Source organism: Thunnus thynnus, chromosome 23 (genome assembly GCF_963924715.1).
Source record: "Thunnus thynnus chromosome 23, fThuThy2.1, whole genome shotgun sequence".
Lineage (NCBI taxonomy): Eukaryota > Metazoa > Chordata > Actinopteri > Scombriformes > Scombridae > Thunnus > Thunnus thynnus.
Genome location: NC_089539.1, coordinates 15,470,738 through 15,486,346, shown reverse-complemented (window position 1 = coordinate 15,486,346; position 15,609 = coordinate 15,470,738). Strand labels below are relative to the sequence as shown.

At 40.9% G+C, this 15,609-nt stretch overlaps 1 protein-coding gene across 3 annotated transcripts in view; it reads left to right on the top strand.

Moving 5' to 3' along the window:
- atp2b1a (ATPase plasma membrane Ca2+ transporting 1a) overlaps positions 1-15,609 on the top strand; it is a 42,946-nt gene that overhangs the window by 20,562 nt on the left and 6,775 nt on the right. For all 3 annotated transcript variants that reach the window (XM_067582251.1, XM_067582250.1, XM_067582252.1), the window contains exons 3-20: positions 3,128-3,325; positions 3,655-3,912; positions 4,041-4,166; positions 5,921-6,076; positions 6,586-6,624; positions 8,761-8,916; positions 9,183-9,397; positions 9,758-10,000; positions 10,097-10,338; positions 10,929-11,166; positions 11,454-11,633; positions 11,719-11,806; positions 11,933-12,039; positions 12,304-12,495; positions 13,375-13,588; positions 13,690-13,901; positions 14,275-14,382; positions 15,258-15,446. In XM_067582251.1, the coding sequence (XP_067438352.1) occupies positions 3,128-3,325; positions 3,655-3,912; positions 4,041-4,166; positions 5,921-6,076; positions 6,586-6,624; positions 8,761-8,916; positions 9,183-9,397; positions 9,758-10,000; positions 10,097-10,338; positions 10,929-11,166; positions 11,454-11,633; positions 11,719-11,806; positions 11,933-12,039; positions 12,304-12,495; positions 13,375-13,588; positions 13,690-13,901; positions 14,275-14,382; positions 15,258-15,446 (3,161 nt within the window). The remainder of the gene's footprint in view (positions 1-3,127; positions 3,326-3,654; positions 3,913-4,040; positions 4,167-5,920; positions 6,077-6,585; positions 6,625-8,760; positions 8,917-9,182; positions 9,398-9,757; positions 10,001-10,096; positions 10,339-10,928; positions 11,167-11,453; positions 11,634-11,718; positions 11,807-11,932; positions 12,040-12,303; positions 12,496-13,374; positions 13,589-13,689; positions 13,902-14,274; positions 14,383-15,257; positions 15,447-15,609) is intronic.

Sequence of the window (15,609 nt, the reverse complement as noted above, 5' to 3'; positions counted from 1 at the left end):
AGGACATCCAAAATACTGAATGACGTAACCAACAATGTCTCAGATTCAACTTAGTTGTTAAGCAGATTTGTCTGCATAAACTTATGGCTTATGAGAAATGACAAGAACTATGTAAATGTTCTGAGCGACACCTATTTGTATATCATCTACATATGTTGACTGAAAATCTTTTCACGCACTGGTGGCATTCGGAGAGGAACTGAGGACTGCGTAATAGTGTTGCACTAGTGACAGTAACTGTTGTCTTACTTGCAGTTCTTATGCCTACATCAGTTGAAGGTCGAATGATCCAAAAACCCTCATTTCTCAATGAAGCTTGTAGACCGTACTTTAACTGGTATATTATGCACGAAATGTACATTTTCTCTTGCAAGTAAGATTTCTTTGAAGTTTTTTGTCCATTGACGGGGTTGTCTCATGCCTCTCTGCCGACAATTATGTGAAGGCAGTAAAGAAAAAAAACCAAAAAACGTCCCTATTTCATTTGATTGTGACAGACCCAGAGTGAAGGCTTACCTTGACCCCTCACTGGTGGTTAAAATGACAGTACTCACAGGGGTCAGCTGGGGACAAGCATCCAAATTAAATGGTTAATGATTAGCTGCTTGACTTGAGACACACTCTGGGTGCTCAAATGATGTGAGGGGCCAAGGCCAAACTATTTTCTGTTTGTGTATCCAATGGAGGGACGACATGTTGATCGTTCCCTGTCACTTGTATTTATTGCACTAATGCAAAGGGAAAATGTGGTGTAAAACTGAACGGAGTATTAGCTGTCAGCATGTTTTCATTAGAGGCATAGAGAATCAAAGCAGACGGTGACAGCCAGGGAGCAGCAACAGGCAGCTATGCAGGATAAACCCCGTAGCCTTTTAATGGAGCTGCGCTGATGAGTCATTGTCATTCTTCTCACCTCCCTCTTAGAAAAGTATGTGTTGTTGCAAGGTTGTAATGTCAATTAACCATGTAACTAGTGACATAGGATTATTTTCTTCTTTTTTTCTCTGCTTCATTAGAGTGAGCAATAGGTAGAAACGGGAAAGGGAGTGTTTTAATTAAACTGATTCTAAAGCCATGATAGTACATGCCTGGCATGTGCCAGTCTGCATGAAAAAATGACTTCTCATTTTAATATGTTGAAGCAATTCACTCAGGAGTAAAGTGTAGTGCTTTTGTCATTGATGCAATTTAATTATGGGCATGTATAATGTTCATTGGTGAGAATCAGCAGGGAAGCAGTAGTTTGGGTTGGCTGTGAATGCACTGTTCATCTTATTTAATTATAGTTTCTGAAATTATTTAGCGCTCAAATGATTAGTAGATTGTTTGATTAGTTAGAAAATTAATCAACTTTGATAACTTTTGTAGCTGTTGGTTACCCTCTTTATTATATTTTAAATGCTAATCGAATTACATCGAAAATAATAGAGAGATTATATTAAAAATACAGTAATAATAAATTACAGCCCTAAAATTGTTGTATTTTATTATATGATCTTGCTGATTACAGTGATGTATAGATTGTTTTGGAATCAGTTCAATTGAAAAATGGTTACCAGTTCTTCAAAGACAGAAATCATGACATTCAAAAAGCAGAAACTTGGAAACAATGAGGTGAACTGCCATGTGCTCGTGGGAATAGAGGGTTCCCTTGATAGTGACTTTTAAAACTGACTTTAGTATCAGTTTCGGATTTGGTAGGCATGTGATCACTTTAACACTCATATAGCAACCCACCTAAAAATCCTTTTACTTCTGGGTAAGTCCCAGTGCACGATATCGTAGTCAAAGGAAGAAACCGTAATAAGGACAGTAAAGCAGGGTGTAGATATTTATTCATCCCATGAGATTGTCAACAGGCAGCCTTAGCTTTCTCACTTAGTCTTTAAGTAGCAAAATCAGTTTCCTTTGCCTGGAAAAAGCAAAAAAAAAAAAGCAAAATTTAACTGCAGCCTCCACCATCAGTTTCTGTACGTACCAGATGAAGAAACGTCCCCTTCACAGAAGAACAATGTACCTTACTCCCTACACTGTTGTCACTGCACAGACTAATTATCCAAATGTGGTGTCATGATTTGCATCGTACCTGTACTTTGTCTGTGTGTGTGTGTGTGTCTGTGTGTCTGTGTGTCTGTCCTTCCCTCTTTCTGTCCATACATTGACCCCACTGATCCTTTTCCCTATTAAGACGATCCTATTCCCAGTGCAGCTTCCCTTCAGCCGTCAGTAGCTCCGCTCTTTATTAGTCTCAGTCCCTTGCACCCTCACCCCGACCCCCACCCACTCCCATCTGCCTGTCAGTAACAGTTTCACACAGTCACTCTTCCCTGGCCCCCAATCCTGCTCCACCTCCTCTCTGCCTCACACACACACACACACACACACACACACACACAGCTCCATCCAGTCTGCACAGCCACCTACACACAGTCAGTCGGCATGAATAGGACTGAAAAACTGTCATGCATCATCAAATGTGCGAAGGCCCTTTTGAATATATGACTGTGCCTTGAATGTGGAGGCATTTGAATGGGTGGCTGCAGAATGCTCTCTGTACACACGGATGAATGGGTCTCAAGCCACCCAGACATGTAATGTGTCAAAGAGATGACTCTATAACAGTACAGCAGCATACATAGGAACCTGTGAGTATAAGGTTGATTCAACCTCTCCAGTCAGCCGGACATTGTATTTAAAAGGCAATTTATGGGATTAGATTTGACCTCTGTCCGCACATTCTCTCGCATGCCCGAAAGAGGTGTAAATGTTTGACATGCCCACAGAATGTGTGTCATTGTTGCCCAGCATTGTCGCCTCCACAGTGTCCTGTCAGAAATGCTGATTCCTTTTGGAGATAATGTTTTTAGAGGCCCAGTGACGAGAGTGCGGCTCAGAGTTTTTTTTTTTAAATTTCGAGTCAAGCTCTCTTCCTGTAAACTAAATATCTACAGTACCACATCCATCTGTTGTCAAATTATGTGGCACATAATTAAGACTTTGCAATATTTAAGTAAAAGTGAAAAGATGTTGTTTGTAGTGTAACAGTTCATGCCAAGATAGATTTTAAAATGAAAATTCCTATGAATGAAATTCTTCTGTCTCTCTCTCTCTCTCTCTCTCTCCGCAGGTCTAAGCGGGCAGCCTGCAGACATCGAGAAGCGGAAAACAGTGTTTGGGCAAAATTTAATACCACCCAAAAAGCCCAAAACTTTCTTACAGTTAGTGTGGGAGGCACTACAGGATGTCACACTGATTATCCTAGAAGTGGCAGCCATAGTTTCACTAGGCCTTTCTTTTTATAAACCTCCAGATGCCGAAAGAGACCGTAAGCAGTCCTCCTTTCTCCTTTTTTAATGATTTATGTTATTTAGGTTATTATTATTATTATTATTGTTATGTTATTATTTAAGGATATTAGCATACTATGTGAGGTGTTAACATGTTTCTTATGCTTGAATAGTTTGGACTTAAGTAATATATTCTATGTTAAACAAATGTTTTTCAGTTTTTTTTTTCATGCATCATTTATCTAGTCATTTCTTAATGGTAAAATGTAATGAATTTCCCTCTCTTCTTAATGATTTGCATTGCTGTGCTGGGATGATGAGGTGATGATGTGGTTGTTGTTACTAATTTGCCCCTATCCATCCGCAGACTGTGGAAAGGCTGCTGGCGGTGCGGAGGATGAAAATGAGGCGGAAGCAGGTTGGATCGAGGGTGCCGCTATTCTTTTGTCGGTTATCTGCGTGGTATTGGTGACAGCATTCAATGACTGGAGTAAAGAGAAGCAGTTTAGGGGCCTCCAGAGCCGTATTGAGCAGGAACAGAAATTTACTGTTGTCCGTGGAGGACAAGTTATCCAAATTCCTGTGGCTGAGATCGTGGTTGGAGACATTGCACAAATAAAATATGGTAAGAGGATATTTTCAGTTCTTAGGATGAATATAATCTCATTCACGACTCATTCAAAAATGATAGCACAATTCTAATTTTGTCAACTTTTGTTCCTCCAAATTGAAGGTTTTTTCTGTGTGTTTTAGGTGACCTTTTGCCTGCTGATGGAATCCTCATCCAAGGTAATGATCTGAAGATAGATGAGAGCTCACTCACGGGGGAGTCGGACCATGTCAAGAAAACACAAGAAAAAGATCCTATGCTGTTATCAGGTAACATGAAGCCTTAAATTTAAGTTTTTAATAGTCCTCTCATTGCTGGTTGTTACCAAAAAGACAATATAGGTTGTGTTTTTTGAAAAATGATTTGATTGACCACATAACTTTGACTGTTAAGTGTTTAGAAATGATCTATAAAACTAATTAATCTGTGTTAATTTAAATTATACAACGCACATAATCTTCAAAGTCTCTCTTTGTGTGAGTTCAGTGTTTATTCAAATTAAATAACATATATAGCATTACATATGGCCTCTGTGCAATTTCATCAAGATGACTTTTTATTCGGTCATGTGCACGAGGAGGTCAACTGACCTAATCTTGATCTTAATCAAGACTTAATCAGTTCACAATGCCATGAGTCATCCAGTGAGTGAGAAACATCCCAAATGCTCCCTAACACAAACATACTTTTAATCAGTAAGGCAGACTCCAAACAATTATGGATGCACTTATGATATGACATCATCAGCTTGTCACACAGGTGCTTTATTGTTGCCGGAAAGTCACTGTTTCAGTGCTTGAGCTGTAATACCGGGACTGTCCCGGTTTAGTGACTTCACAAGATAACAGACAGCTTGTAGACCAACATGTCATCCTGCATTCATAAGCTTCAGAACTATGTAAAGTGTTTCAGTTACATCAACAATCTTTATAAAATATGAAACAAGGGGTTTACTTAAAAAGCTATAAGCAGTTGAAACCAGTGATTGATTTTTTTTTAAGAATTTATCAGCAATCAATATATTACATCACTCCTCTCCTGATGATAACTTGGCTATGCTTTTAAAGAAGACTCTCTCATTTCTACGGCTTTCAAGACTAACTAGAAATATTTAACTTGCATAGTTTTATTTCTACTGTGTAGCAAGTCCATTCCATGTGCACAAACCAAGCTGATTTCTCTGCTCAGTTCCTTTGAAGAAATAGTCAGTTCTGCAGAAACACCTTTTCATCTGGCTCTCTGCCGGCACACCTCCGAGAGAGAGAGGAGTGTACTGTACTGTACTGTGTGTGTCTGTGTGTGTACGTACACACTGCTCCACCACTGCTTTTTGATTTCCCTTAGCTCAGGCTGAATCCCTTCTGCCATCGCTCTCACGAATGAAAGGAAAACATCTTCTAATTAACGGAGACATGAGAGAACCTCTAAATGTTTCTCTCTCTTACTCTTTTATCTTGTCTTTTCTTGTGTTATTGGCTTTTTCTGCGTTATTTTCTTGTGTCCTGAGAGGAATAGAGAGCCAGAGATATTAAACTCTGGTGAAAACCCTGTTGTAGCCTCCCTCTCAGATTTCCATTAATTCACTGAGATTGTCAATTGGCTTTTGATTAAAGGCTGTTGATTAAAGGTTTGTAGGATATTTGCATCAGTGACTGTGTTTCTTTGTCTTTCTACTTGCTAGCGCGGCATTCTTTTGTATTTATCGCCTGCATTTGAAAACCTGCATTTATTTTCTCCATCTTGTGTGTAGCTGAACATCCCACTTGAAAGTCTGGCTAAACCACCCTCTCAGTAAGCAAAGGAATCTAACTCAACATTCAGACTGAACCAAAATAAAAAAGCAAGTCAGAGCAACAAATAAGTGAAATGTTAATTTGGTCAAGCTAAAAGCTAACACAAACGTATAAACAGAGACATGGTATAAGTAATGTCGGAAACAAAGTGAAACATGGCACATTAGTCAGATATTGTACTTACACTTTCCTCACTTACTGACTGTTTTATTTTCCTCTCGTGTCCAAAGGCACCCATGTGATGGAGGGCTCAGGGAAAATGGTGGTCACTGCTGTCGGTGTCAATTCTCAAACTGGAATTATCTTCACTTTACTTGGGGGTGGCGAGGATGAAGACGATGACGAAGAGAAAAAGGAAAAGGAGGAGAAGAAGAAACAGAGAAAAAGTTGGTATCCCCTGGCTTTTTTTTTTACCTTGCTATTTCTATTTGTTTTGATGTGTCTACACCAAAGGTGGACATTTCCATTAACTACCACCAATTTTGCATGTTGTTGATACATCCTCTCCCACTGAGACCTTTTTCTCTATGTTGGAAGCAAAAAAGGGATTGAGCCTGTGTAGAAAAGTGTAGTTTGCAATAGAGTTTGACTACTTGTACGTCTTGAAGTACAGCAGCAAATTCTAAGTTCAGGGTTTCTTTAAATTCTCTTTCTTTATATTTCAAAGGACAGTCCTGTGTTAACTGAACATTTATCATATTGCTGCACTGCTTTATTGCCCTTCTTTGCCTTTCAATCCTGCTAATTTTGTGCTTTTTTTTCTGCCTTTATTAACTCAAATAGAATGTATATAATTTGAGAATATTATACATAAAGAGGGGTATGTAGTAGTACAGATACAGGCACTCCAGTTATTTCCTTACAGCTGCTAACTCCGTGGTGTCTTTTTCCACAGACAAGAAGCAGGATGGATCAGTGGAAAATCGTAAGAAAGGTAAGTTGCTAGCACACACACACACGCACGCACACACACACAAACACACACAAGCATGTATCATTGCCTTACAGCTTGGCGCCTGCCTTTATGTATTAGCCTTTGGTTTTATCAGTGTCCCTCCCCATTTAGCAGCACTGGGAGTCGGTTAAAGCCTCAATCTGTTAATAATTGGCTACAGTGGTTTAATGCAAGTAATGAGGAGTTGCATATTTTGGCATGACCCCGTGTCAGTGTATACTTAGTACTGGCTGTTCTTGCATACCCATTGTACAGTCTGGCCCTCCCTTCTGTCTCTCTCCTCCTTTCTCGTCCTTCCCTGGCACATTGCGCTTTGAGCAGCAGGTGCTACTGAATCCAGTTATAGCGATTAGTGATGAGGAGATTAAAGCCATGCAACAATTCTGGGGCCAGAACATCTGCTTTCCCACCCATCTCTCTCTCTCCGACTCTCCCTCAGGCCCCCACTATTTGATTTCTATTGATGTCCCAATCTGAACTATTCAGAGTCATACTGTAAGACTTGCAGTGGTGTAATTTCAGGCTGACAACAATGATAATGAGGCTGTTTAGCGGTATCTTAGCCAGCTAGCCAGCCTTGCAGTCCTGCTGGGACACTATGATCAGCAGTGCTTGGGTCTGTAACCACCACCCTGGCGCTAGTCCCTGGTGCACAGATTCCCTCTGCCTGCCAGGAATCAACAGTAATCCTTTAGACTGAGATTACACAGGCCATGTAAGTGCAGAACAAGCCACAGTCCACAGCAGCTGCAGTAGCCCAGTGTTAATGCCCCTCCTCTCCCTGCTACACGCATCCACACACAATACCATGTTACAATCCATACCATAGTAATAAAGCTTTTGCATTGACCCGATGGAGAGGGGTTGCTTATGCTTATAAAAGCAAGTCTGCAGAAATGACACAAGACACACACACAGTAATGATATCAACACAAGTTAAGAGAGATGGGAAAGATGTGTCAATTGTCCTGCAGCAGCAACAACAGCAGCAGCAGCAGCAGCCTCAGTGGTCGTCAGAGCTAATGATTTTATCGTGGTGAGTGACACGACAGAGACCAGCCCCTGCTGGCCTGCCGGCTGCCTTTCCTCCCTCTTTTGCCATTAGAGGCTTTACGTCTCCAAGGTTACCTGGTTAGATGTGGGTTTGGGATTCCCGTCAATTCTGCAAGCAAGCAAGGGAGGGAGGTCCTGAGGGATGTTGAGGAACAGATGACGGAGATTTATGGGAATTCAACTGGCAACTGCTGTGGCTGCTGTCCAAAGATGATGTGATTCCACAGATCCCAGTGCTACCAGCTGGCTAACCTGTTCTTTAAATCTCTAGGTGGGAGTATGGTAATTACACCTCCAAATCTGTCATCTAATTACTGTGCAGTCAGATCACTGCAAACATAATTACAGTGACATTTCCCAAGTTCCATGGATTAAAAGGGGAGCAAAAAAAAAATCATGTTAAAATTTTTGAGTGATGACATCTCATGTCCTCTCGGAAGTCACTTTTCATAAATCAGTTATGTTCAAATGTAGTGCTTCACTCTCTTATGTTGACAGATTCCCATAATCCAGAATTTTTCTCACAGGGCTCTGAAGCAACTTGCAGTGACTTCTTATGTCAGATAATTAAATAACTGGAAATAAAATCTAGTTCAAAATTGTTGATCCTCTCGTTCTAGTTATCAAAACCTACATGGGAAATCTGGAAAAAACTTATTTTCTGAATATTTAAGATGAAATTGCTCCAGTAAAATACAGATTATTGTTGTTACTGGAGTTAATTCATTCACTGGTGTGGCAGCAAAAGATTGAGAAGACGGTTTCATTTCAGGTCTTGCAAATATAAGCAAATAGGCTGATCTAAATGTTATGTGGTGCCAGACTATAGAATAAGAGCTTCTTTGTTCTTTGGCATATGCTGATTTGTTACAACTGCTAAACTGGTTTGATCAGAAAGTGTGATTTCTGGAATCAGCTTGAATATGAATATAATGTTGTTTTTTTTAAAAATATCAAATTGTGTACATTATATTTGTGTACACCACCTGATACCAGTAAAATGTAAGTACTGTAAATGGCAGGTCACTGCATTCAACAACTTTTTCTTGCTCTTTGCTGTAGCTAAAGCACAGGACGGTGCTGCAATGGAAATGCAGCCTCTGAACAGTGATGAGGGAGCTGATGCAGAGGAGAAGAAGAAGGCCAACCTGCCAAAGAAAGAGAAGTCTGTTCTCCAGGGCAAACTTACCAAACTAGCTGTACAGATTGGCAAAGCAGGTGAGTCAAACAAAAACATTTGATTCTGGCACAGCTGAATGCTACAGATTGTACTACATACTAACTTTATGGGTCTATACTCTTTTATCCCTTCATTCACTATCTCCTATATCTCCAATTTCCTGTAAAGTTTTCTTCTCAGAATTAATCCCATTAGAAATAACATATTGGTAAATAATATCTACAGGGTTTTTTTCTCCAGTGTGACAAATCACATTTATGATTGATTACCAACCTCTTTCTTCCAAATCTCTCATTCCCTCCAGGATTGGTTATGTCGGCCATCACCGTTATCATCCTCGTGGTGCTGTTTGTAGTAGACACCTTCTGGATCCAGAATTTACCCTGGATCAAGGACTGCACACCCATTTACATTCAATTCTTTGTGAAATTCTTCATCATTGGCGTCACTGTACTGGTGGTGGCAGTTCCTGAAGGCCTCCCGCTTGCTGTGACAATCTCCCTGGCATACTCTGTTAAGGTAAAGTCTCCTAGCCAAGTGACCTGTGCCCAGTGCTGACCAGCTTACATTTCAGCCTATTAAAACTAGCAGGCCAGGCTGTTAAGACAAGGAGACTTGGCTAACTGATACCCTAAAGCCAAGCTATGATCCCCTTTGCTGGAGTTGTTAGCCAACAGAAGGCTTTATCCAATCAAAACGCTATTAATTTCAATCTTAGCGTAGCCTTTGTACATATTTCTTTGTTCTAATTTCTGTTTTGTACAAGCTGGAGTTATGTTAAACTCAGAAAATGTATGGTTGCACAGTTTGTAATTTCTCCTTGAATTTACAGAGTTTAGTTTCCTTTTATCAATTTATATCTTGTTTATCTTTGTACAGAAAATGATGAAAGACAACAACCTGGTGCGTCACTTGGACGCTTGTGAGACCATGGGCAACGCTACTGCCATCTGCTCTGACAAGACTGGAACACTGACCATGAACCGCATGACTGTGGTGCAGGCATACATTGCTGAAAAACACTTCCGGAAGGTCCCTGAACCGGAGAATATCCCCTCCTCCATTTTAGACATCTTGATTCTTGGCATAGCAGTCAACTGCGCCTACACTACTAAGATCATGGTAGGTCTGAGAAAAGCACTATGGCTCTAAAATACATTTTCTATCACTTGGAATATTGTTTTTGCCATGAATTTGTCTTCACGCCTCTTCCTTTAGCCTCCAGAGAAAGAAGGGGGCCTGCCTCGCCAGGTGGGTAACAAGACCGAATGTGCCTTGCTGGGCTTTACTGCTGACCTGAAGCGTGACTACCAAGCTATTCGCAACGAGATCCCTGAAGAGAAACTTTACAAGGTCTACACCTTCAACTCAGTCCGCAAGTCTATGAGCACTGTGTTGAAGTTGGCTGATGGCAGCTATCGTATGTTCAGCAAAGGGGCCTCAGAAATTCTCCTAAAAAAGTAAGAAACCTGTTTTTAATCTTTAATGTTCACTCTGTATTTTGCTTTATATATTGGACTTTATCTTTATATGTGTGTCTCTCTTGGAATTTTATACTATTCTGACCAAACAGACGACAAATTATTCTAATCAATGAAAGGTTATTCTTTTGGGGTTTTTTTTTACTTGTTACAGCTGGCCAGACTTTGCAGTAAATGATATGTGTAATGTCTTAAGCAGCTAAGAAGTTCAAGTGCGTCCCACCCAAGCCCCTTACTTTGCGACTTAAAAACAGGCACTGAGAAAATGAGCTGGTAACAACTCTGTAAGCCTCTTAACCAAGCAGGCTTCTTTTTAACCCACAGAGGGCTTAGTGTGACTTCTTACTACTGCAGCTCACCATTCAAATGCTTTGTCTTTGCCTCTGCCCCCTTACCCTGTTATGTCATCTAAATTATTTTTTTACCATTTACTTTTATGTCCCTAACTCCTTCTTCACACATATTTCTCAACTACCTTATTTCCTCTCTTCCTCCTTTGCTCCTGTACTTCTTGTTTTTTTTCCCCCCTTTTCTACCCTTATTCATATATCTTCTTTTTCCCCTCTCAGGTGCTATAAAATCCTGACAGCAAACGGTGAGTCGAAGGTGTTTCGGCCACGGGATCGAGATGACATGGTTAAGAAAGTGATCGAGCCCATGGCCTCGGAAGGCCTGAGGACCATCTGCCTTGCATACAGAGATTTCGCTGCCTCTGAGGGTGAGCCTGACTGGGACAACGAAAATGATATCCTCAGTGGACTGACCTGCCTCTGTGTGGTGGGCATTGAGGACCCCGTTAGACCCGAGGTTAGTGGTTGATGCACGTCAGCGTGAGGTTAAGTAATACTGTGTCAGCAGTTTTTGAACAAGAAGACTGACGGACTGACACCGCTATGATGCATCGTAACTTCCAACCAGTATCGGATATTTTGTCATGTTTGAAAGAGAACTTTGCTTGCTAGAAGTACTAATGACGCTTTCACATTACAGGGATAGTATCACAAATATAGCTTAGAACAAGAACTTTGATATACCTAGTGATATGCAAAACTAAAATGCATTTCCTCATTCATTGTTTCCACTTTTTATTTCAGGTCCCAGATGCTATCAGGAAATGCCAACGTGCTGGCATCACAGTGCGGATGGTGACTGGGGACAACATCAATACAGCTCGAGCCATTGCCACCAAGTGTGGCATCCTACAGCCTGGAGACGACTTCATTTGCCTGGAGGGGAAAGAGTTCAACAGAAGGATACGCAATGAAAAAGGAGAGGTGGGCCACAGCAAAATACTGTACCTCAGATACTGTTGAAAACTTACTTTTGGGATACTATTAGTTATTTGTTTCATGTTTCTAGATTGAACAAGAACGCATTGACAAGATCTGGCCCAAACTACGAGTACTGGCTCGCTCTTCCCCCACAGACAAACACACTTTAGTCAAAGGTAATTCTTTCTTTCTGTACTTTTTTTCCCAGTATGGGTTAAACAAATGAAAACTGTTTTGTTGTCACTAGTTTGTTGTTTTAGGCTTCAGAGGTTTCATTTTACAAACCTGTTTTACTTTCCTAGGTATTATTGACAGCACAGTGATAGAACAGAGACAAGTAGTAGCAGTGACAGGAGATGGTACAAATGATGGTCCTGCATTGAAGAAAGCTGATGTTGGCTTTGCCATGGTGAGTTTTCAGTGTTTACTATCTTTAATTAGACTCGAATTCTAATAAATAAATCTAATAAAAAAATAACACAGGTCATTTAATACCTGCAACAGCCTGATCCCATCAGTAATACATTGAAATGTGGTTGTCAGCTTGGAAGAAGCCCAAACATTATTTGCTAATTGGGCCACAACGGTAAATTTTGAGCAGTAGTGGTCATGAGAATGTTAAATATGTTGTGATCAGGCGTAGACAGATCCTTGATCATCTCTTCATCTCCAGGGTATTGCCGGCACAGACGTGGCCAAGGAGGCATCTGACATCATTCTGACTGACGACAACTTTTCCAGCATAGTCAAAGCCGTCATGTGGGGACGCAACGTCTACGACAGCATCTCCAAGTTCCTTCAGTTTCAGCTAACTGTCAATGTGGTGGCTGTCATCGTAGCATTTACGGGAGCCTGCATCACACAGGTTTGGCACCAACTGAGCTTGTTTCACTTGGTTAAAAAAAAGGCAGTGGTCTCTAGTGTGAGGGTGGTAAACTTGTTAAACTGTGAAATGGGTTATTCAGTAATTCACACTTTGCCTTAACAGCACTGGAATAGTTACAGCTGGCAATGTCAGACTGAAATAGCTCAGATCAGTGAAGTTTCCAGTTCACCATAGCCTCACCATGGAGATCCAGCTGTAAAATCTGCAGGGAAACACAGAGCCTAATATAATTTTGTAAATATGCAAACATCTGTCCTACACCCTCAAATTTGCTCATCTAGAGTATTTTGTTTAAGTGGCCGATTCATTGAATTTCCTCGTGCATAAGATATTATAAGCAATTGTGAATTTCCTTAATGATTTCTGTCTTTTGTAGTCAACATGTGGTGTGTTTTCCAGCCTAATACACAACTTTAAGAGCTATCTTTTCTATCAGATTCATATTAAACACTTAATTTATTTTCCAGCCGTAATTATCTGTGCAATTTCCACACAAATCTAGTCCTCATTTTGCTGATAGCACTTATAGAATCTGTACAGACACTGAAATGGCTGTCATTTCACTTGAAGGATTTTATCCCATCAGCCTTTAGACCTCACGTCAAAACACACAGTCGTCAGTGCTCATACTGCCTCTGCGTAAAAACTTGGACTCGAATAATTTGTTTTCCACATTCTTGTCATTTGAAATACCAGAAGATGGTCTGAATTTGTGTTATTTGAGATATTATGTGAGACAGTGATGAATCATGTCGATGGTTTATTATTTTCTATTTGTCACTCTGGTCCCCTCCTCCTCCTCCTCAACCTAATTTGCTGCCTCTCTCGCTCTCTCTCTCTCTCTCTCTTTGCCTCCAGGACTCTCCACTGAAAGCTGTGCAGATGTTATGGGTCAACCTGATCATGGACACTTTTGCTTCACTAGCCCTGGCCACAGAGCCCCCCACAGAAGCCCTGCTGCTAAGGAAGCCATATGGCCGCAACAAGCCTCTCATTTCTCGCACAATGATGAAGAACATCCTGGGCCAGGGAGTGTACCAGCTAATCATCATCTTCACGCTGCTCTTTGCCGGTAAGAAGCTAAGTGTAGTTCTCTATATATTTTTGTGTGCATTTACTGGAAAAATCCCTCAGTTTATCATAACAACTTCTCTCTCTCCGACTGCTCTGTAGGGGAGAAATTGTTTGACATTGACAGCGGAAGGAATACACCCCTCCACGCCCCGCCTTCTGAACACTACACCATTGTCTTCAATACTTTTGTACTGATGCAGCTTTTCAACGAGATCAATGCCCGCAAGATCCATGGTGAAAGGAATGTCTTTGAAGGCATCTTCAACAACCTTATCTTCTGTAGTATTGTCTTTGGTACCTTCATTATCCAGGTAAAGTAGACTTGAGTCTTCTGTGGCTAACTTGTTAGGATTTTTTCCCTCTCAAATGCAAAATTTCTCCTCCTGCACCTGTAAAAAAAAACCCAGCACTGTAACTGTGATAATGAGGCATCTTTTCAAGGTAGTTAATGCAGTCTTTCTCAGTGGAAACTTGTGTGAAATTCCAACCCAAAAATCATACAGTGCTCTGGATTTGGAACAGTTTTATGCACTCCACAGAACAGAGTATCATATTTCTCTCACCAAATATAAGCTTGGCCAGAGTATGAATGTGCTTGGTGACTAATACATTTAAAAAAATGCCCCATGAGACTTAAAATTGCTCTCTCTAATTAATTCCACCTCTCTCTTCCTGCTCCTCCAGATCGTCATAGTGCAGTTTGGCGGGAAGCCGTTCAGCTGCGTCGCTCTGACCATTGACCAGTGGCTGTGGTGCACTTTCTTAGGTTTTGGCTCTCTACTATGGGGACAGGTATGATGTGACAATAAAGCTGAGCTTCACCTTTTTGTTGGCCTGTTGCAAAAATATGGCATGACACTGCCCCCCTGTGTTGGAACTGGCTCAGTGGGTATGTAATGGTTGTGAGGCAGAGTAACAGTATGTTGTAATGCAGGGAAGGGATGGACACAGATATTTAAATAAATCATGTTGTGTAGTTATACTGAACATTACAAAAAATTTGATTAAGCTTATATTTGTATGTAGCCAGCTGAATTAGTTGGCCACAGTGTCAAAGAACTTTTACTTATTTTTCCTGTGAACACATTTTTATCAGTGCTGAATTATATTATTAGATTTTGTTTGTTAAGTTAAAATTAATTACCTGTTTGTAATTACTGACTGTGAGAGATGAAGGGGTGCAGACTCTCCACCATGAACGTTTGATATAATTCTTTCCATCTAGTTTGCTCAGGATGTCCAGACTCATCCTACAGAGCAGTGCACATAATAAGTCATATGTACTCTCATTAATTAAAAAAAGATTTATTCTTCACAAGGCACAAATAAACATGGCAGCACTGAAAGGTCTGTGTGCCTGATAGAAATAAAGATTTTCAAGTAATCCTGGATTAGAGTTGCTTCAATAATTAAATGAAGGAAGTGTAAGAATCCTGCTTTTCTTCCTTCTTGTGATCTAAATCTGTCACTTCCCTGTGGAACGGGCTTGAAGATTTGGAGCAAACCAGACAACTTCAAACCGACTCACTCACACGTACCATCGGCAGCTCGTTTTACAGGATCGCTGGCTGTGATGCGCCCAGAAATGTGGCAAATAAAATGTCACCTGAAGGGATATCAATACACTGTAAGTCAGTGTTGTTCATATACATCCTGATGTCTTCTAGGTAATCTCTTCGATACCCACCAGCCGCTTAAAATTCTTGAAAACGGCGGGCCATGGCACCCAGAAAGAGGAGATCCCAGATGAGGAGCTGGAGGAGCTGGAGGACATGGATGAGATTGACCACGCCGAGCGGGAGCTCCGTCGCGGCCAGATCCTCTGGTTCCGAGGCCTCAATCGCATCCAGACTCAGGTAACAATCTACGAACCTTCCCGCGTAACAACCGACACCACACCCAACACCAAGGGAATCAAAAGCCATAAACCCTTTAACTCTCTATTGCTCTTCCAGCTTAAAATCTATGTTTTGTTCTCTCTCTTGGCATTCTTATAGAATGGCTTGTGCCCTAAAACAC